This window comes from Denticeps clupeoides, chromosome 1 (genome assembly GCF_900700375.1).
Source record: "Denticeps clupeoides chromosome 1, fDenClu1.1, whole genome shotgun sequence".
NCBI classification, from domain to species: domain Eukaryota; kingdom Metazoa; phylum Chordata; class Actinopteri; order Clupeiformes; family Denticipitidae; genus Denticeps; species Denticeps clupeoides.
In genome coordinates, this window is record NC_041707.1 from 37860961 (window position 1) to 37883980 (window position 23020).

Sequence of the window (23020 nt, forward strand, 5' to 3'; positions counted from 1 at the left end):
AACATTCAGTACCGTGGGTATAATAATTGCCCAGTCCCATAGATCCTGAGAAGATCACCTACAGCTGTCCAGTCTTATTGCCATGGATAAGAAGGAGGTTCTGCATTTAGAGGCGATGAGTCTTTTGCTGTCGTATGGTCCATCAGGGAGGCGTGCATGGCGTGAGAGGGGTTGCTTTTCAAGCATTCTCCACTCAGACACCCACGCCAGGCTCTCCTGTCTTGACACCCAGGACAGACGCAGCCTTTTTGATCAGCTTCTTCATCACCACACAGCCCCAGCACACTGTTGCAAAGAACACCACACTCTACTACAGAGTGGTAGAACATGGTCAGCACTTTCCTACACACACTGAACGACCGTAGGCGCCTCCGTAGGAAAAGCCGGCAGTGTTGGTATTAGCAAAGTACTAGAAAAGTTACCGTACGTATTACTGATTTTATTATGTATCTTGAATTTTCACTTTTAAAACCTAAACTAGACTATGTAGTCTGTTTAAAAATGGATAAACAGGTTCCCATTCCCCTGGTCTATGTATGTGTTTATTTTATTTGGGTTTATAAGGCGCACTAACCAAAATTGCCCCAACTTCTTGACATCAGAGGGCATCGGTAGACCCGAATCAAAGCATTTAGTCTCATGGTTTAGTTGGAATGTTGAAGCGCTCGCCACAATAGAATAGACAATAGAACAGCGCTCAAGGTCACAAGTGAGTAAGCCAAAGGCAACAGTGGCAAGGAAAAACTCCCTGAAAAAGGAGGAAACCTTGAGAGGAACCAAGGCTCACCAATCCTCCTTTGGTCAGCACTGGATTACCCTGGCATGTTTAATGAGATTTATCCAGGAAATATGGCATAGAGAGGTTATTGCACACCAGTTGTGCATTATGAGGTGGGGTAACATTTTAGAGTTTCGGTCAATGACTATCATGAGGGATCAGCAGATAGCTTTTAAGGTCCAGGTGATACGGGCCTAGCAGGGAAATCCACGAGGGTCAGCAATGCCACTTCACCACAGGATAGCCTCCAGAAGACATTTACCATCCACATGGTGAGGCATAAAGAAAAGAGGAGGCTGTGTTAGTAATAAGTAAGCTAATATGACTGACTATAAGTGATCAGAGAACTGAAAATTTCTGGCGCAGCAAATTTCGGACTACTGCAGGTTTAGTAAAGTCGGATTGTATAACCCTAGGATTTTAGTCTAGATTGAGATATTGAGACAGTGTCTGATTCCTGAATATTCCTTGGAATATGTTGTTATAAAGATTTGTGGCTCCGTAAGCAAATGCTCCATATCCAGCACTGACTTTGCGCGCTCTGGGGACAGCAAGTAGGCCTTCTCCTAAAATATACTGGAGCATCACCATGCATTATGTGTGAAAAGCAGAATCTTAAATTCAATACAGTACTTAACTGGAAGCCGATGAAGAGAAGACTATACCGGAGTAATGAGTTCATACCGTCCTGTCTGTGTAAGAACCCTGGCTGCAGAGTTTTGTACAAGCTTATTCAGGTAAACGGCAGGGAAGCCAGAAAAAACAGCATTACAGTAGTCCAGTCCAGATGTTATAAGTGCATGTACTTTCTATGCATCAGAGATGGAGATTAACTTCCTAACCCTAGCAAAATATCTCAGGTCGAAGTACGTCGTTCTGGAATATGAAAGTGAAGTTATTGTCATTGTCATTGTGAAACACTACAGCACAGCACAACAAAATGTGTCCTCTGCCTTTAACCCATCACCCTTGGTGAGCAGTGGGCAGCCACGAAAGGGGCCCGGAGAGCAGTGTGTGGCGACGGTGCTTTGCTCAGTGGCACTACAGAACCAGCACACTCCAATCTATATATTGTTAATCCATGTCTTGTACCAATAGGACTGATCACCAAAACGTCAGCCTTAACTGAGTTGAACATAAGTAAGTTGCGCGTCATCCAGTCTCTGAGGTCCTTTATACAATTTTCCACCTAAGAAAGACGGTGAACTTCCTCCGGCTTGACAGAGATAAACTTGGGTGTCACCTGCATAATAATGAAAGTATTCTATGTATATGTACAATGAAAACAACAAAGGGCCCAGTACTGAACTCTCTGGAACCCCATATTTCACTCTGGGTTATGCTCAGTCCTGTAGGTATGGTATTTAAACCAGGAGATGGCTCACCTGTCACATGATCCCATCATGTGACCGGGAGTAACACGGAAACGAGGTAACGTGACTCCTATATAATAGGCTGGAGAGCAGCTGCCAATTGCTCAGTCATTGAATGATGCACGCCATTCGACTCGGCTCCGAAAACCCGCTCCCAGTAAGACCGTACCTGTCCTCTCTGTTCTCCCGATACCCGAACTCCTTCCTGTCACCCTGTCCTGCCCTGTCTTGTGTCTTAATACGCGAACGACAACATCAGTGTGGTGTTGCGGCTCGCGCCGTCCACGTTCGCAGATTAACGCGGAGGAACTTACCTGCCTCCCTGCGTCCCACCGCACTGAGGTCTCTAGTTTCCTCCTACACGTCTCTCTCGTTCTGGTCCCGGTTCGCGTTACAGAATGACTGAGCCCGAATTACGCGCTTCACAACTCGCTGCTTTGTGCGATCGGATAGCGCGGCAGGAGAATCTTTTTGGAAGTCTGTCGCAGGAGGTTCGCTTACTGCGGCAGCGCGTTCAGGAAGTGACCGCCGCACACCGAGACCATGAAGCGGCGAGCGTGGCGCAGAGCCCTCGCCCCCCCGCGGTTCCCGAACCCAGTTTGCCGCTCCCGGAGCGCTGGAACGGGACCGAGGGGAGCGGCGAGGTGCTCCTCACCGCTCTCTCGTTGATTTTCGAGCTACAGCCTAGCCGCTACCCCAGTGCCCGGTCCCGAATCGCCTTACTCCTAACCCGGCTCGGTGGTTCCGCCGCAGAGTGGGCGGCTGCGCGAATTAGTTCCCCCAGTTCTGCGTCCCTCTCGTATGCCGAATTCGTGGAGGAATTAAAACTCACCTTCTGTCATCCGGACGGCGTGGAAGACGTCGCGTCACAGCTTTACCATCTGCGCCAGGGTACCTCATCGGTCAGCCAGTTTACCGCCAGATTCCGGACCCTGGCTGCAAAGACTCCGCTGGGCGACCACGCCCTCCGGATGATGTACTATGAGGGACTGGCCCCACGAATTCGGGGTGAGATGGTCAGTCGGGAGATGCCAGCAACATATGAGGCCCTCATACAACTCGCAATGCGGATTGATCGCCATCTGCTGGCTCTCCCGAAAACTGCGGCCCCCACTCCGACCCTGCATCAGACCCCTCGACCTCCGATATCACCACCTCAGCCCACCGTCACTCCTCCAGACCATAGGGGGGAACCCATGCAGCTGGGACGGACAACCCTCACGCCTGAAGAGAAGCAACGGCGTTTTCGGGAGGGTTTGTGTGCATACTGCGCTTCCCCCTCACACATCCGCCTGACCTGCCCTATTCGTCCGGGGAGACGGGACACCCAGCAGATCAGCACGGCACGGCCATCTAGGCCCCTTCCTCCACATCTGATGCCACCGACCTCCCGACTCACTCTCCCGGCCGTCCTGGAATGTAATCAGCGAAGCATCTCCACCACAGCCTTTGTGGACTCCGGGGCGGCTGGAAATTTCATAGACCACTCCTTCATCCGACAACATCACATTCCCCTGGAACTCCTCCCAAGTCCTCTCACAATAACCTCCGTGGATGGTCATCCTATCTCCGCAGGACCCATCATTCACCGTACGGTCCCTCTGCAACTCCGGCTGGACTCCCATGTGGAGAAAATCCAATTTCTGGTGACCAAGATCATCACCTCACCACTCCTCCTCGGGTTCCCCTGGTTGTCCCTACATGAACCCCATCTCTCCTGGTCGTCAGGCATGGTGTTGGAGTGGGGAGCGCACTGCCATCACCATTGCCTTCTGCCACAACCCTCCTCGTCTGTCTCCACGAACCCAGAACCGAGTCCTCCAGTGTTAGACAACATTCCCTCCTGTTACCATGACCTAGCCACCGTCTTCAGTTCAGCCAAAGCCGCCCAGCTGCCTCCCCATCGACCAGGCGACATGGCCATTGATCTGCTGCCAGGAACCACTCCTCCGAAAGGACATCTCTACTCCCTCTCCAAGGCAGAGCAATTGGCCATGGAGCGGTTGTGGCAGAGGCGCTTCAAAACGGCACCATCCGCCCCTCGACCTCCCCGGCCGCGGCAGGGTTCTTCTTCGTGACCAAGAAGGATGGTGGTCTGCGACCGTGCGTGGACTATCGGGGACTCAATAAAATCACCATCAAAAATCGAACACCGTTACCCCTCACCAACACCGCCCTGGACGCCCTCTCGGGAGCCAAGTATTTCACGAAGCTGGATCTCCGGTCTGCCTACAACCTGATTCGTATCCGGGAGGGCGACGAGTGGAAAACCGCCTTCATCACCCCCACTGGTCATTTTGAATCCCTAGTAATTCCATTCGGTCTATGCAACGCACCCGCCGTCTTCCAGCAGTTCATAAATGATACTCTCCAGGACATGCTGGGACGGTGGGTGTATGCCTACCTGGACGACGTACTCATTTATTCACCCACTCTAGAATCCCATATTCAACACGTGAGGGCAGTACTAAAGAGATTGCTCGCCCACCGACTGTACTGTAAGCTGGAAAAATGCGCCTTCCACCAGCGCTCCACCACGTTCCTGGGTTTTACCATCTCGTCCCAGGGTGTGGCCATGGAGCCCAAGAAGCTAGAAGCAGTGGCGTCGTGGCCCCTACCCACGACGCTGAAGCAACTGCAACGGTTTCTTGGGTTTGCAAATTTCTATCGTCGCTTCATCCGTGGCTACAGTACGGTCGCAGCACCCCTCACTGCTCTCACCAAACCGTCACCAGGTCCGCTTCGCCTAACCCCGGAGGCCATTCAAGCATTTAAATCCTTGTGTCATCATTTCACCACCGCCCCCATTCTTCAACACCCAGACCCTACCCTTCCGTTTGTTGTAGAAGTGGACGCGTCAGAGGTGGGTGCTGGCGCCGTCCTCTCTCAACGCGGTCCGGACCGGAAATTGCACCCGTGTTGCTTCTTCTCGCGGAAGTTCACCCCTGCACAGCAGCGATACGGGGTGGGGGACCGTGAGCTGCTGGCAGTCAGGTGGGCCCTCGAGGAGTGGCGGCACTGGCTGCAAGGCAGTGACACCCCCTTTCTGCTCTGGACCGATCACCAAAACCTAATCTCTATCAAAACCACCAAACAGCTCAATCCCCGCCAGGCGAGGTGGGCACTATTCTTTGAACAGTTCGACTTCCAACTCTCCTACCGTCCCGGCTCCAAAAACCAGAAAGCCGATGCCCTGTCCCGTCAACACGCCCCAGACTCACCATCCTCTGACCCCGAACCCGTTCTTCCTCCTCATCGCCCCTGGACCCACCTCGCCTTGGACTTCATCACCGGCCTCCCTGAAGCTAGTGGTATGACCACCATCCTGACCATAGTGGATCGTTTCTCCAAAGCGGTCCACTTGGTCGCCCTGCCCGGCCTACCGTCCTCTGCCACAACCGCTGACCTCGTGCTTCAACACGTGGTCCGCCTCCATGGGTTCCCCCAAGACATCGTCTCTGATCGGGGACCCCAATTCGTCTCAGCTGTGTGGAAGGCGTTTTGTCGCCTTATCGGATCCACCTGCAGCCTCTGGCTACCATCCCCAGACCAACGGTCAGGTGGAGAGGGCCAACCAACAGCTGGGAGGATACCTGCGATGCTTCGCGTCCGAACACCAACGCACTTGGCCCGGGTTTCTCCTGTGGGCGGAGCTGGCCCACAACCTGCAAATCTCCTCCGCCACCGGCCATAGTCCCTTTGAGATCTGCCATGGATATCAGCCCCCCATCTTCACGCACCAGGTGCCTGCAGGTGGGGTCCCCTCGGCCCGTCAGATGATCCGCGGTTGTCGAAAGGCCTGGAAATTGGCGCGGTCGGCCCTCCTCATCGCCTCCCGAAGGATGTCCACCCAGCACGATCGCCGGCACCCTCGTAGACTGCACTTCCGAGTGGGACAGAGGGTGTGGCTGTCCACCAAAGACCTACGTCTCAGGACTGAGTCACACAAGCTGTCCCCTCGATACATCGGACCATTCCGGATCCTCAGTCGGATCAACCCCCTCACATACCGTCTCCAACTCCCTCCTGCCATCCGTGTCCATCCAGTCTTCCATGTCAGTAAACTCAAACCCTTTGTCCGATCCTCGCTTCATCCTCCTGCTCCGGATCCGCCACCGCCACGCATCGTCGACGGGGGACCCGCCTACACTGTGGAGCGCATCATTGCCTCGCGCCGCAGAGGTCGGGGGGTCCAGTACCTGGTGCATTGGACCGGCTATGGACAAGAAGAACGGTCTTGGATCCCGAGTCGTTTCATCCTGGACCCGTCTCTGGTGGCTGAGTACCGGCAGCGTACCGCCGCCACTCCGGGGCCGTCGGGGGTCGGCCCTGGAGGGGGGGGTACTGTCACATGATCCCATCATGTGACCGGGAGTAACACGGAAACGAGGTAACGTGACTCCTATATAATAGGCTGGAGAGCAGCTGCCAATTGCTCAGTCATTGAATGACGCACGCCATTCAACTCGGCTCCGAAAACCCGCTCCCAGTAAGACCGTACCTGTCCTCTCTGTTCTCCCGATACCCGAACTCCTTCCTGTCACCCTGTCCTGCCCTGTCTTGTGTCTTAATACGCGAACGACAACATCAGTGTGGTGTTGCGGCTCGCGCCGTCCACGTTCGCAGATTAACGCGGAGGAACTTACCTGCCTCCCTGCGTCCCACCGCACTGAGGTCTCTCGTTTCCTCCTACACGCCTCTCTCGTTCTGGTCCCGGTTCGCGTTACATCACCCACATATTCCAACTAAATTTTCAAGCCGATTTAATATAATGTTATGGTCCATGGTGTCAAAAGCTGCACTAATGTCTAACTAGCACAGAGATTAGGTCAGAATATAGGTCAGAAGATAATTTAATACTCTCAGTAAGGCAGTTTCTGTAGAATGGATTTGTCTACAGCCAGACTAATATGTCATTTGTGTTCAAAAAAGTTGTTTTAGAAGATCTTGTACAAAAATGGAAGGATGGTTAAGCGCAAAAGTAAATCACCTAAAGCAGCTGTTGTATTGCAGGAGCTACTGGTTGATGGCTTAGCTGAGAAGATTAAGGAAAATAGTTCAGAAAGTGTAATCAGTGAAAAGACATCAAGCGTAGCTACAGAGTGATCAGTTAAGTCCTCAGAAGTATAGTCCATCTTAGAAGAGGAAAGAGCTTTTTGATAATTAATAAAGGATGTCCTTCCAGTTTTGAGCTATGCCATTTTCATTCCAATCTGCGTTTGTCCTGCTTCAGTTGACAGGTAGGGTTGTTATACCATGGAGCCTTCTTATGTGTTTCTTACATAAAAGCAACAAGGTTACGGGAAGATAAATTCTCAACAAAGAATTCTGAACATTCTGGAATTAGAGAAGATGCGCTGCTCACAGGTTCTTGAAGCGCAGGATACGAAGTTCATATTAAGTGTGATTAAGAAGTGGTCTGAGAAAACTGGCACATGAGGGTGCCCAATCGGGCTTTCAGTTACAACGCCAACACTTAGAAACAGAGTTATGTCCACAGTTATGGGAAGAGCCTACCACACTTTGGGAGACACCAAATGAGTCAAGAATGGGCGTAAAGGCTCTGGTTAAGGGATCATCCAACTTATTTGAACATTAAAGTATCCGACTAGAATCAGCTTGTCATTGTCTACCACTATTTTGGAAAGGAAATCTGAAAAATAAGTACAAGCACTGGGGGCGAAGGTGACGGGATGAAGTTTGTGGTCGTGGTTGATTCGCTGGGAAAGCACCGTCCCTCCATCTCTGAAGGCACGAGGAAGACATTCATCTAGACTTCTCTGTCTTTGCCCCTCATTGGTGGAATGCACTTCCCCTTGAGGTCAGAACAGCTCAGTCACTGAGCACTTTCAAATCAAGACCTTCCTCTTTAGAGAATATTTACATGAACTTGTAACCTTCTTATTGTCTGACTTATGTATAGAAACTGCAACAGAGTGAATAAAATGATTGTATTCATGGTTGGGGGTTCTAGTGAATCAGAACTGACCACTTCATTGATGGTAACATGGAAGCACGTTGTAAGTCGGCTTGAGCTGCAGGGGTCCAGTGCAGCTGAGTGAGTTTGCCATTCAAGAGGGAAGTCAGAAAGTCAGATGTTGTCATTTCGAATGAAGCGTCGATAGACGTTTGTGAAGCGAAAGAAACGCTGTAATTGCTTGATGGTGTTGGTCAGTCAACCCCTCAGCGGTGAGAGTGAAACCAAGGAAGGAGGAATGGTTAGTGTGAAAGAGCATTTCTCCAGTACTCTCCAAGCACTTGACGAATGTGAGAGGGGATGTCCGGAGAGAAGATAGGGTTGTTATCAAGATAGACAAAATGGTCTAGGAACTCCCAGAGGACATCATTAACAAATGCTTAAAACACGGCAGGACTGTTTGAGAATAAATATTCACAGTAGTCACTGGGGGTGATAAATCCCATTTTCCAATCATCATCCCCCTCTCGAATTCGTACCAGGTGGTAAAGTGTGTCAGGAGAAAATCAAATAGGGTGGTAGTAGCCCAGTGGGTAACACACTCGCCTATGAACCAGAAGACCCGTGTTCGAATCCCACTAACCACCACTGTGTCCCTGAGCAAGCCACTTAACCCTAAGTTGCTCCAGGGGGACTGTCCCTGTAAATACTGATTGTAAGTCGCTCTGGATAAGGGCGTCTGATAAATGCTGTAAATGTAAATGCAAATAACAATTCAAATAACTGGATCAGGAATCGATAACAGTGTGTTGCTCTAAGAATCCAATCAATTCAGTTCAATTGTAGGTTATTAAATATTTTATATAGCACTACGTCCTGTGCTCTCGGTTAAAGCCATTGAAATCCATTGAAACCAATTGTTTTGCATGCCTGAAGAGCAATCTTTACACTAGGCACAACAAAGTGGCCAGGGGGATTCTTTAAGAAGCAGTTGAAAACCAACTTGTTCAAAAAGTATTTCAGACTTACACACGCACATGCACACACGCTGCATAAAATTAAATTTTTTGTCTAGCACTTAGTTCCCCAGCATGTTCTTTTCCTGACAAGTTGGGCCTTATCAGGGCTCTTAGTTTTGTAACTCAAAATCTATAGAAACCGAATGTGAATTGCTGCCGTCTTCCTCTTATAAGTCGCTTTGGATAAAGGCGTCTGCCAAGTAAAAATAAAGTATGGGATGAAGGGCCATGCAAAACTCGAGCCCGTAAAGTGTCGTACTGGTTGCAGGGAAGTGGAGACATTGTGCCAGGGTCCAATCATTTACACTGTTGAAGGTTGCTGTAGGGCCAGGTGATGGTGACTGGTAGCTCAAAGCAGCAGATGAGAACAGAATCTCCATCAGAGATCAGAGAGACTTTACCAGAGTGACGGGAGAGAGGATGCAGTTTGTGACAGGAGATACAGAGGTCCCCCAAACCTCCGGAGAAGTTTGGTGTTTCTGGCACTCATGGCATTGTTGGCAAGGTGTCAGACCTTCGACCCAGTCACGGTTCACCATTTCATCCTTTAAGGATGCTCTCCGTACATGCTGTCGGAAGGGAATTACCAGAAATTCAAATACTAGTTCCTAGAATAGGGAATTGTCACAGTGAAGGTAAACTCATCTGTGGACCTGTGTCTAATTTCAACTTTTTGTCACATCTGGGAATGAGGGCGCATCCGCCTCCCTTGGGAACCCCTTGGGTCCAGTGTTTCGGTGATGTGAGCTGACTCACGTCGCTGCGAGAGCTGGCGGACCTGTATCCGGCACGGCTTGCCATGGTGGGGGAGGCGCCAGGCGTCTCTGTGAAGAGGGCGTGAGAGAGTTCGTACCATGATTTCAGTCCATTCAGGAGGGAGGGATGGAGATGCAGAGAGAAGAAAACAGGGCACGGGCTCACGTCTTCTCCGGTTTATCCATCTGTTAAAAGCGGCGCTCGGGATGAGTGGGGTCAAAATCCGGGGAAAACAGGGTCGATATCAGGAAAGCCGCCAGGAAATCACGCCGTTGTTTTTATTTTGTCTTCTTCGCTGTTCCTGGGGTAGCTCGCTTCTTCAGGGGGGTTTGTGTGCCCCTCACCAGCCTCTACGACCGGCACTCGAAGGTCCAGACACATCTGGATGGGAGTCAAAGAACTTTTAGACAAGCATGGGGTCGAGGATGTCCCTCCGAGGCACCCAGGAACACCCAGGACTTAGCCCTCCCAGTCGACCAGAAACTGCAGCCCACATCCTCACCCGTCAATGCGGTCCAGAACATAGCAAACCGTTATGTGGACACAGCCAACTTCACCTCAAACTTCTCCCCAGTTTTGTATTTTGGCTGCTCAGCTCGACATTTCCCTGTTCTTGGTCTTTTCACCTAAAATGTCCCCGTCAAGGTCCGGCTCCATGTCCAGCTGGATTCCGTCAATCGTGCGGTCGTGGATGCCTGCACCACAGTTCCATGCCTGGGGGTCTGTCTACTTGGGGCTCCAGGATGATGACAGGAGTTGGCAGACAGAGGTGGATTGAGGTCATGCCTGTCCCACTTGTATCCCACTTGTCAATGTTGTCTCCCTGATTTCCTGATTGTGTGTATCTCTGCTCATGTATAAATGTATGCCTCTAATGTCATGTCCTCGTCCGGTCTCTGTCCGTGCCTTGTTTTGTATTAAATCAATTTTGCGTCCATTTTTAACCTGCCCTGCTTTGCCACCATGACATTTTTGTTAATCATAAACTTAAATCTTAAATTGAATCTTTTGTTGAACGATTGTTGTACAGTGACATTTCTTTTACAATGAGTGACAGTCTTTTCACCCAAAATGTTTTGTTGAAACAACAAAAACGTAACATAAATATACATTTACGGAATTTATCAGACGCCCTTTTACAGAGCGCCTTACAATCAGTAGTTGCACGGACAGTCCCCCTGGAGACCCTGAGGGTTAAACATCTTGCTCAGGGACACATTGGAAGTAAGTGGGGTTTGAACCTGTGACTCTGAAGTCATCTGGTTCATAGCCAAGTGAGCCATTTTTTAAATGAACCTTTTTATGAATATTTATTTATTTCCTCCTTTATTCTATTTGATTTAATTCTATAACTGTAACCATAACTATGGACAGTCAAAACAGAGCAGTTCAGGATGCATTTCACTGTACTGCTATAACAATGCATGTGACAAATAAAAAATCTTGAATCTTGAAGTGTGTTAGCCACTAAGCTCCTGAAACCCTACTTTTTGTATTTGTACTGGAGTAATATTTTACCATTTTATTTTATTTCAAGTACATTGATTGTGTATGTTGTCAAACACTGCTGTTCTGGTTCTTCAGTTCAAAACGGAATTTGGTAGCAAGTAGTATACTCACGTATTCTGTAACTGTGGCATCCTTCTCCATGAACTGCACCACGCAATACGCCAGCTGCAAGAGACAACACACAAACACTATAATACCCAACTGCCGGTTCAGATGGTTAAAGTGAAAGCAACTGACAAGCATTTAGTCAACATTGGTCATGGTGTGGCAGATCAAACCCCGTCCTGGACCGGCAGAGAAGGTCTAACCGTCCAATGACTGTTTGCAGTGTCACTGGTTCGTTTACATCCCCAGAAAGGCCTTGTCATTGACAAATACCTGCACCAAAGTCTCTTAGTGACCAGTCACATAAGAAAAGACCGAATCAATATACAGTAAATGTAACATTACAGAGGTGCCCACGGCCCAACAAGGTGCCTTTGTCAGAAGCAGAATTAAAGGGTAAGGTACTTTTGGATCACCATGTCTCTTTCTACACTATATTTCCATCCCTCCATCCTCCTATTCTCTCTGAATAGCTCCTTCATCAATCCATCATCCTTTTCACTACCATTCAGGGTACAATTTACAACTTTCGCTCATCCTGTCTTTCATTCAGCATCTCAGGGGGGATTATCTTTTTCCCAACGGGAGCATTCCCGGGAGAGCTTCAACACAATGGCTCCCCGAGCCCTTGATCCCTCGGGATTATGGTCTAAGAAACGGAAAAGGACATTTTGTTCCTTAAGGAAATCTTAAGTTATGGCGTGTGTGTGTGTGTTTGCAAGCGCTGAGCGCATGTGTACATTTGTATACTCTGTGTTACCACGGATGCCCCTCCACCCAGGCTCGTTGCCATGGCGAGCCGTTACTGTGGTGACACCTTGGGCGCCTGTGTTTACCTCGGAAGATCTGATGTCACAGCTTTTCTGGCTGTCCCTTGAGGGGAGACTGAGATTAAACAGACTTCAACCCTTCGCGCTCGCTTCCTGTTCAATTTCTCCGCAGGTTGGGAGATGTGCAGTGCTTGGGCTGAGTGGAGCATGGGGTTTTCTGGGAGGAAGCCATCCTCGGTGGTGAGATCAGGCCGGAGCGCAGGTTAAATAGCGCCCCTTACGGCTGCGCTGCTCAGGGTTGCTTTATGGAGAGCAGCCAATGGCAGCGCCGGTAGATGATGTAAGAACTGAACCGCAAGAATGTCACCTGGGAGACTGTCGGACTAATCTCCACTGGTGCGAAATAAAGCTGCAGGATAACAAACGCATTAGCTGCTGTTTGATTCAGAAATTCGTTGGCAAACAGAAACCACAGCAACCATGCCATAGCATTAATGCATTATGTTAAGTTAGTTAAGCCAATTATTTGACTATAAAAATGCATATTAGAGTTTCTAATAATAAAATGCAACATATTCATTAGCAATGTCAGTCCTGTAATTGTGATTAATCGTGATTAAATCTTGAGATCAATTAGTTTTAGAATTTTAATCAATCAACAGCTCTAATTTCTAATGAGCAAGACCAACTACATATTGAGTTCTTTGGTTTAGTTTTTTAAAAAATTGACATTCAGCTGAAAAATGACATCTGTGATCAGCTGGTATCGATGGTTTTGTCCCATTAATGGTTTGTGTTTTGGAACTAGTCCCAAAATGTAGCCTGACCCCAAAAAATCATGTGAGGGAGATTTGTTGAACTAGGACAGGACTAGTAAGCTCTACATCCTGGGCTTGTGCTGTTTGCTGACCATACGCTCGCCCTGCATGCAACACTGCATGCAACAATCTACCGATCGCGTGATTTGCTGAATGTCTTCATAATTTAATTGCCAATGTCTCGCAACAAGCAACAAAAATGGGCTTTCTTGTTGTACCTTATACAACTACACAGGCACTGGTGGACTGAACGGGGGCATTTGGGAGCACTGTCCACCCTACAGATATAAGAAATTAGGAATGTATTTGTAGTGGATGCACTGACAACAGCACCCTGTGGACGCCCTTTAGGGTCATGTCATCATTAAGGATGTGCTTTAGAGTACCAATATTAGAAGGACCTAACATGATGAAGACCCCTTTAGATCAGATTTTATTTCTTACCTTCGACCCTTGCCCTTTAAAATGCCACAGGTTGTGAAACCAAAAAAAAGCCGCCATACTCAACGTCAAGGTGTATAAATGGGCTGGGCGAGCAAAGGCTTTCCCTCATAGATCTGGGGTGCCCTTACTGAGCGTGGGCACAGTGAGCCGCTGTGACGGAGATCTCTGAATGAGGGTAGAAGCGGGACAGACAGGAATGTAGGGCAGGCTGATGCCTTCAGAATCAGACAAATAAACACACGCTTTCTAGGCAAACGCTAAGCATCACACACAAATGAAAGAACCGAGCCAAAGTGCACAAGTACTTGTGCATGCACACTCACACACGCACACACACAAAAAAAAAAAAGGAATTTGAATGTGTGGAGGTGCAATCTCATACGCCACCTGGTGGCCATATATGGCGTAACTGGAATTTACCATATTATTTGTGGCCAAAATAAACCCAACACCCAGCGTTTTAGTGTAGTGTTTGTGTGTGTGTGTGTGTGTGTGTGTGTGTGTGTGTGAATCTATTTATTCAACTGACCTGTGCATGAAAGACAGAGAGAGATTTGGCCGTGTGGAGCGGGATCAGGACTCGGACCAGAAACTGCTTATGCTCAGACTTCAGAGGCAGCGCAAATCCGTTTATGATGCTGGAGAGAAGAGAATGGTACGGACAGATGATTTTAACAAGGCGATGGGTGAAAGAATGGGAGAGGGAGGACGGGCGGAGGGTGGAAATTGGTCGAGAAACAGAAGAGCGCAAGGAGTTGGAAGAAAAGCGGAAGGAAGAGAGGAAGTGAGCAAAAAAATAAAAATAAAAAAAAAGAGTGGGAGGAGAGTTGAGAGAGAGAGATGCAACACACAGGATTAGAATCAGCAGGCTCCATTCGCGGGTTCCCTTTCATCTGCTTATCTCCTCCTCCACCCCCTTGCGCCAGCCTCCTGCACACCTCCTTCCGGCTCACTCTCTCTCTCTCTCTCTCTCTCCCTCTCTATCTGTCCTTTATCCCCTCTTCTGAAATTCCACCTCCCTCCGGGTATTCCTGTCTGCTCTTTCTCCAGCCGTCTGTGAGGGGTCGGCATGCGGAGGGGTCTGCACCGACGGACCCCGATTATGCGCATCGGCCCTCTCCGCGTGTGGCAGTGGGGAAAGTGTGGGCGGCCCTATAAATACCTCGACGCGGAGACTCATCCCCGGGGCTGACTCACCGACTCTCCAAAGCCCCCTCTTTATCCCCCGCCCCTCTCTCTACCGTGTTTTTCCTTCCCTGCCCGGCACAAGGCTGTCACCGCGCTGCTCCTGTGGCTCGATCTAAAGACGGCCTGTTGTCTGTGACGGCCAGGACGGAGTGACACAAACCGCACTGGTGTGTCACCGCAGATATGCCAGCAACGCTCCCAGAGGACACTCCGGCCGTGTCGGATAAAATGGGCGTCTCCGTAGCCATTAACGCTGAGGAGACAGCAGGACGGCCGAGGTACGAGAGCGGCGGCGATACGATTCCATCGGGAAACGTTGGAACTAATGCTGCTTCGGTGCCCTTGTTTTATATTCACCTTATTTTAGTGCCAGGCCCACACTCATGAGGTTTGTTGCGGGCGTGACATGAATCCAGAAAAGGTCTGAGGAGAAAAAACTAAAAACGACTTTCAATCGTGCCACGGAATAATCTTAGCACGATCCCTAATGGTCCTGGTGTAAAGTAAAGAAAATATTGTTTTCAATAGTATTTCATCGTAATAACGTTCAAATTTAACACAGAGAGGAGACTGCAGTGCAAGTTTTTGTCTGATTTGGGGATTTCTGTATCATTTTCTGATAAAACTGGAAAGCTGCCGGGTACCCACATGCCTCACAACACATCACTGTTCTACACAAGTGCCGCATTTGTTCCAAACGGCATCTGTTCCCTCTTAAAAGCCACCGCTTCGCCTGTCCGTATAGAAGTCAAACCCACAACAACAGACAATCAGAAGTACAGCGTGTCTGAGGCGTACCTGCCCAGAATCTCCAGCAGCTCGGCAACGCCGTTGAAGTGCTCAGTTTCATAGATGAACCTGCGGTAAGGAGCACAGAAAGCATATAGGAAAAGAAGGCACCGTAACAACAACGAGCAGCTAACCTATATACACTTTTCATTAGTTCCACCTCACAATGTACACACGACACCGTACGTCACTTCTAAGCACAACAGTGACATGTCAGTGACGTGTCAGTGAGATGTTGGCGGGGTGGCAAGGTCACATGAACAATTGGCCTGTAGTCTCTCTCTCTGAGAACGGATAGGTGGAGGTGACGGCATGGTCGGCGATGGTGACCTGAGGAAGATGTTGTTGATCTGTTTGCGAATGTACGCTCTGAGGCCGAGCAGCTTCCCGTAGACACGGTGCAGGATGGTCTTCAGATACTCCCTCTCCCTGGGGTCCTCGCTGTCAAACAGCTCCAGCAGCTGCATACACACACACACACACACACACACACACACACCATCATAATTGATGTAGTATTTACATATAGTCGGACTGTGTCATTAAATTCCTTAATAAATATATCTCTATTCTGTGTAGTTCCGGAAATCTTAAATTAGCTACAAATCAGCTACCATTAGAAGCTAACAATAATTAGCCACTTGTTTTCAACAGACTAACTAACCAAAAACTCATGTGATGAATTGGACACATTTTTCACACAAATGTCATATGTCCTGTAACTCATAACATTTGCACAGCAACAACCATTTGGAACCACTGCGTCTTCTTGTACAAACCATTCGCTATTTTTTTTATTTAGCATATATTAGCATAGCTTTAAGCTACTGTAAACGTGATGCTAACGCGCTAATTAGCAAAATGTTGCTGCTTTTCACACAGGCGTTAGCTACTTTGAGTTGAAAGTAGGTGGTATTTCTGCAGAAAAACATCACACACAGTTCTGAATCTGTTCCCTCTTAAAAGCCACCGTTTCGCCTGTCCGTCTAGAAGTCAAACCCACAACAACCCACAAGATAATCAAAAAAACAGCGTGTCTGAGGCGTGGCATTTCTGAAGGAAAAAAACAGAAAGACACCCACACATGTGCTAGGTGGAATGGATGGAATGGATGGAATAGATGGAAGCGTTCATTTTAAGAATGGTTTGTTCGGGTGTGTTGGAAGTCAAGGCTTTACCTGGAGGACAAACTTCTGGTCAACGTAGCGCTTGGCCATGGAGGGCTGAAAGTCGGCGCTCTCCAGGAAGCGCAGAAAGAATTCGTACACCAGCTGGAGATACAACACAGGTCAGAGAGGTCACACCCCAAAACAAACACTGGCAAAATGAAAATTCTCCTAAAAACCCAACACAATAAACTAATGTTCAAGCTCACGTGCCACCGCAACATAAAACATGGACAAGTTTGTCCATTTCTAGAACTTCAGGTTCATGTACAATACAGGCCTAAAGTTTGGACACACCTTCTCATTCTATGTATTTTCTTTATTTTTGTGACCATTTACGTTGGTAGATTCTCACTGAAGGCATCAAAACTATGAATGAACACATGTGGAGTTATGTACTTAACAAAAAGTGGAGATCTGACCTCCACAGTCACCGGACCTGAACCCAGTCGAGATGGTTTGAGGTGAGCTGGACCAACAGGTGCTAAACACCTCTGGGAACTCCTTCAAGACTGTCGGAGAACCATTTCAGGTGACGACCTCTTGAAGCTCATCGAGAGAATGCCAAGAGTGTGCAAAGCAGGAATCAGAGCAAAGAAACTAGAATATAAAACATGTTTTCAGTAATTTCACCTTTTTTTGGTAAGTACATAACTCCACATGTGTTCATTCATAGTTTTGATGCCTTCAGTGAGAATCTACCAACGTAAATGGTCATGAAAATAAAGAAAACAGGTGTGTCCAAACTTTTGGCCTGGACTGTATGTGTCTCCTGTACCTGTAGGTGTGGCCAGGAAGCCTCCAACGTTGGCTCGTCTTCCTCCGGGTCAAACTCCGGGTTTTCACTGGGAGGAAGGGTGCGGAAGATATTCACTGAGATCTGTGAGAAGGAGGAAGAGACATTCTGTTGTTGAGAGGGATATATAAACATGAGAATTGGGGTTCAGGGAAAATAATAGGTTCATAATTCCTGTTCCGTGCTTGATTCCTGTAAATTCAAGGCCCCATCCACAAGAGAATGCTTTTCTCTAAAACGGAATTTCGGGAATGAGTCCACGGAAGCGAGTTAAGTGGCGCTGTAATTACCCGTTCTCGACCCCAAAGTGCTCTCCTTGTTTTGCGTCTAGTTCTCCTCCGGGGTGAGTTAAACACATCGTTGTTCTCCAGCCTCGTCTTTTCATTAGGAATATGCACAGTGGAGAGGATTTAGTTGCTAAATGCAGCACAACCACGACTGTGCTATCCGACGTTGTGTGTATGAAGTGTTTGGGGGTACAGGTAAGATTGTAGGTCGGGTTAATATGTCACCATTTTTCACAAAAAAAAAGCTGCTTTGCCATCCACACGGAAAAACAGAAAAGAGAAATTCATTCTGGAAATATAAGTTAATTAAAATTTGCTTCGCTTCAACGTTGGCAAAGTTGATATTCTGCCACGCTTTTTCGTCAATTACATCATATCTGGTGCCGTTGGAATTTGGCCCCGTGCAACTGAAAGATGGAGGAACTTTTTGGGAAAAGCTCCCTTAGTTCTACACGTCTGTTCCCCCTCATCGGAACGTTCCTTTTTCCTCCCTCACCATCTTGATGATCTCAGGGTAGATGGGCTCGATAAGAACCCCCCGGCTGGTGGCCAGGCTCTCCACCAGCTCGTTGAGGGCGGCCCGTTTGATCTCCTTGCCCTTGAGGTCGGCCACGCAGTCCAGGAAGTCGAAGAGAACGCAGCACTGCTGCAGCTTCTTGCAGAACAGGTCATGCAGCTCCGCCACCGGCGTGTCTGGCGGGGTGAGAGGGAGAAGGAGAGGTAGTCAACACACAAGCACCCACAAAGACATAAAAAGTCACACAATCAGCACTTCTCCCGCCTCGGGTCAAATAGGTCATGAGGCTCGGTGTGCAGTCAGGTGTGCAGCAACGCGCACACACACACTTACACACTGGCAGATTCGAACGAAAGCACCTGGGGGTGAAATAAATGGATTCTTTTTTCATATTCTGTTCTCAGAGCAACACGCTGAATCTCTTTTCCAGCCATTCCAACTACACTTCATGTTGATTTTCTGCTCAGAATGTCCGACTGCTGAGTGGATGATGATGTTTAGCAAGAGATGGATCATAGAGGGAAACATTTCTCATTGCAGAAGTTAAATATTAAGATATTTGTGTCTTCTGTGTGTGTTAGCAGTAATGATTATATATCTTACATTTACATTACATTTACAGGATTTATCAGACGCCCTTGTACAGAGTGACTTACAATCAGTAGTTACAGGGACAGTCCCCCCCTGGAGCAACTTAGGGTTAAGTGTCTTGCTCAGGGACACAATGGTAGTAAGTGGGATTTGAACCTGGGTCTTCTGGTTCATAGACAAGTGTCTTACCCACTAGGCTACTACCACCCGGGGGCTTGATCTTGATAATTGCTTTTATCTAATTAGGCTGGACCGGCCTTAAAAAATTGGGTTTTATTAGTACATATTTTTATTTTATTATACAGATAATTATTAAGGTCCAGTTCTACCGTTCAGTTTGATTTATTTCTTTCATATATTATAACAATGCATTTAAAGATTGTTCCCATTTTAATTGTGATAACTTTTGGACAGATGGTCCAAAATATAATGAAATTAAATTATTAAGGATTATAAAAAATATATATGATAAAAATATAGTGAAACCAGCTGTACGGGTATGATAAAAGAAATCAAATAAAACACTAATGTCTGTACTACACCATTCTACTTAGGACCCGTCTTACATGGTTAGTCGTTTTTTATTGGTGTTCGGCTCTCCGTCTCCTGTGTCATCGCTTTAATAGTCCTGCGGTAATAAAACACCTATGCGGACATAAATGAACACCGAGGGCTTGACTTTTATTTCTCTGTGTTGGTGCCAAAAGCCATTAAATAGTTGTGGAAATTGGCGGCAAAGACACAAGGAGTTGGCGGCAAAGACAATGAGAGTCAAGCAATAAGCGGCATGTAGACATGGTTCAACCCTAATAGGACTGTGCATGCGGGTCTTTACCTAACAACAAGCTCCCCCCACCCGCATCCGCGCACTGATCACTCGGTCTCCCAGCCGGGCTCCCATTGATGCATCTGTACGAGGCAGGTGGAGGGATGGAGAGACCGTCTCTCGCCGCGTGTGTGTGTGTGTGTAAGTGTTAGGGAGCATGACCTAGCCAGAGGATCAAGGACGAGGACGAGATGAATTGCCCAGGGAGAGGCAGAGAGAGGTGAGGACTGAAAAATGGCAAAGAGGACGCGTCTGAAATGCAGAACACCGCTCATCTGAAGAATTGAAAAGAGAAACACGGAAGGTCGGGAAGGATTAGGTTGGTTGGTGTCTACCGTGGAATAAACAAGGAGGGGGAGAATGACATCACCTCCTCTGTTTGCCCCTCCTCCCTCTCTCCTCTCTGGGTACCGCTCCCCCGTCTCCTCTCCCGGAGGTTGTCAGGGAGGAGAGAGAGAGAGAGAGAGAGAGAGACTCGTTAAATAACGGTTAGCCCGTTCGGGTGGGGAGTCGCCCTATTTTTAACCCAGCCCGGCATCTGGCGAATGCCGTACGTTTCAAATCAGACGTGTCTGGACTGGAGCCGCGCCGATAACTACGTTCCGTGGATTTTTCCGCGGGACTGTGGGACGGTTGTCCTGGATGGAAGGCCGGCCTATCTACTAATCCGTCCGAACCCAAGCATAAGGCGAGTTTAAAAATAGTCCCTGGTTTTGGTATTGATCGTCAATCCCGTTACGTGGCCAATTCGACTTCGCGGTTTCCAGAAAATGCCTGCATGTACTAACCGCAGCGATGACTCAAAAGAGGCAACACTCGCTCCAGCTCACACTTCTACCTCCAGACGGTGCACGGGGAAGACGCAGGACGCAATTGTGGTCGTTAGTGGTCCAGCACAAGGACCACCGGCCGAATCCGAAGAGATGAAAAAAGATTCTTTTGACTAATTCGGGAAATAAATTGGATCCTCGCGTTGCGTTAGTGTGAGGGCCGTTTTGTGGGAATAAACGTGTCCCGGCGCATGTCTACATGTCTACAAGTCAGGATATTTGATTCCGGAGGGGCCTCGAAGGAGAGCGGGGCGCAGAGGGTCTTTTTAAAAGGCTCAGGGTGGCCAGGCCACTTCCCAAAAACGGCGTGGCAGGGGAAAGTCACAAACGCCGCGCACGCCCCGTCCTTCCCAATGGGCCCGAGGTTCCATTCTGGCGCATGTATAGGTGAAACGAGAAGGAAACCGCATTCCACCGTGAAAAAACAATGGTGGTGTAGATGCTCCAAAATCCCCTACAGCTGCTCACTAAAAAGTCCTGCTGCATGAGCTCTTCAGCTCTGGATCAGTTCTCCATGTCGCTGATGATCGTTGATAAGGCTGGTAGTAGCCTAGTGGGTAACACACTCGCCTATGAACCAGAAGACCCAGGTTCAAATCCCACTTACTACCATTGTGTCCCTGAGCAAGACACTTAACCCTGAGTGTCTCCGCGGGGGGACTGTCCCTGTCACTACTGATTGTAAGTTGCTCTGGATAAGGGTGTCTGGTAAATGCTGTAAATGTAAATGTAATCCTGATTGGTCACTGAGGCTGGAAAAGCAGCCGTGCCCGGCCCTGCAGAACCCTGCCCTACGGGGACAGCTGGACTCAGACCATGTGGGACTCATTCGTCGGCATTCTGCCGGTTTAAACGCGGGCCGCTCCCCGCTCTCTCTTATCTGCGGACGCCGGGGCGCATGACTACCTTCACGCAGCCGGAAGCCTATTTGCAGCCACGAGCACCTGACTCGGGACAATTTGGACGCGGTTTGCCGGAGGCCGCAGGGGAACCGGGAATTACGCGGACAGCCTCTTAGCGCAATGAATGCAAACCGCTGACTGGCACGGGCCGCTCTGCAGGCTGTGGGCAGCGTTTGCCCTTTTGCATTATGGGTAATGACTGTTGGGGGGGAAGGTGCTGGCGCTCTTAAGTGCTGCGAATTGCTTTAGACCGACGTAATCTCGCCGTTAAAGAGACAGCTCCAGGACAATGGCGGAACCCAAAAATGTGACAAGTTCTTCTGAACGCTACGAAGGTTAAAGGTCAAATGTGCAAGACACACGAAGGATAAAAAAGCAACTGCTTAATATGTTCCGGCCACATTTGACTCATCACGTTGGTTTAGTGAGAACATCTACGGGGAAAATTTTGACATTTTTGAAATGACTCTCAACTCTCATTTCTTACACGCACCCAAAATGTGCATTTACATTTACGGCATTTACCAGACGTCCTTATCCAGAGCGACTTACAATCAGTAGTTACAGGGACAGTCCCCCCCCTGAAGCAACTTAGGGTTAAGTGTCTTGCTCAGGGACACAATGGTAGTAAGTGGGATTTGAACCTGGGTCTTCCGGTTCATAGGCGAATGTGTTACAGCCTAGGCTCCTACCACCTTGACACAAATATGCCACAAGACATAATTCCACCGTATTACGCTGTTCGTCGATGGCGTAGCTGGAGTCCGATCGCGTCGCGGCGCGACATATCTTCCGCATGTCAAGTTAAAGAATGCACGATCGTATTTTTGACCAACGACGAGCTCGCCAAACTAGACACTCTACGGTAATCTGGGTACGGGGCCTTTTTACAGGCCAAGCTGTTGTAATAAAACAGATAGCAAATACGGAAAATCCTGTACGTCACGCGCGCATTTTGTGACATCGAATGGCACGTCGTACTCGTAAATTAGACGTTTGTGCGTTTCAGAGCTGATCGCGATGGGACACGGGACTGGACCGGGGCCCAGATGTGCTTGGGAAATTGGCAGGTCAGCCGCTGGCGGGACAGCGTCTTGGGAGGGTGTCCTGCCAATTTCTGATGGGGCCAGCAAGAAGGGACAAAAGCGGCTTCTCTTAAGCTGTCGACATTTGCCATTGAAACGAGTGTGAAAATGTCACTTCACAAACGGGACGGGACTGAAGTAAAAATCTGACCTATTTGTCACGCCGAAGGCTTGAGGACGGTTGTGTTCCTGGTGTTTTTGCTCCGTTGGATGGCCTTTAGCTACCAGGGTGGATAACGTGAGATGCACCCCACTTAGTGAAAGTGAAGTGACTGTCACTTGTGATACACAGCAGCACAGCACACCGGTGCACACAGTGAAATTTGTCCTCTGCAGTGGGTGAGCGGTGGGCGGCCATGACAGGCGGCCGGGGAGCAGTGTGTGGGGACGGTGCTTTGCTCAGTGGCACCTCGGTGGCACCTCGGCAGACCGGCAACCTTCCGATTACGGGGCCGCTTCCTTAACCGCTAGGCCACCACTGTCCAACTAGGCCACCACTGCCATCGTGTCCCTGAGCAAGACACTACTGTCCCAGTAACTACTGATTTTAAGGT

General features: G+C 48.7%; 1 protein-coding gene across 1 annotated transcript in view; it reads right to left on the reverse strand.

Annotated features, from left to right (window-relative positions):
• The window catches only part of ppp2r5b (protein phosphatase 2, regulatory subunit B', beta), a 31199-nt gene that overhangs the window by 6102 nt on the left and 2077 nt on the right, over positions 1–23020 (reverse strand). The window contains exons 2-8 of the mRNA XM_028967126.1: positions 18212–18408; positions 17411–17512; positions 16645–16737; positions 15797–15927; positions 15476–15535; positions 14019–14127; positions 11464–11517 (exon numbers count right to left, since the gene is read on the reverse strand). Coding sequence (XP_028822959.1) covers positions 11464–11517; positions 14019–14127; positions 15476–15535; positions 15797–15927; positions 16645–16737; positions 17411–17512; positions 18212–18408 — 746 coding nt within the window. The remainder of the gene's footprint in view (positions 1–11463; positions 11518–14018; positions 14128–15475; positions 15536–15796; positions 15928–16644; positions 16738–17410; positions 17513–18211; positions 18409–23020) is intronic.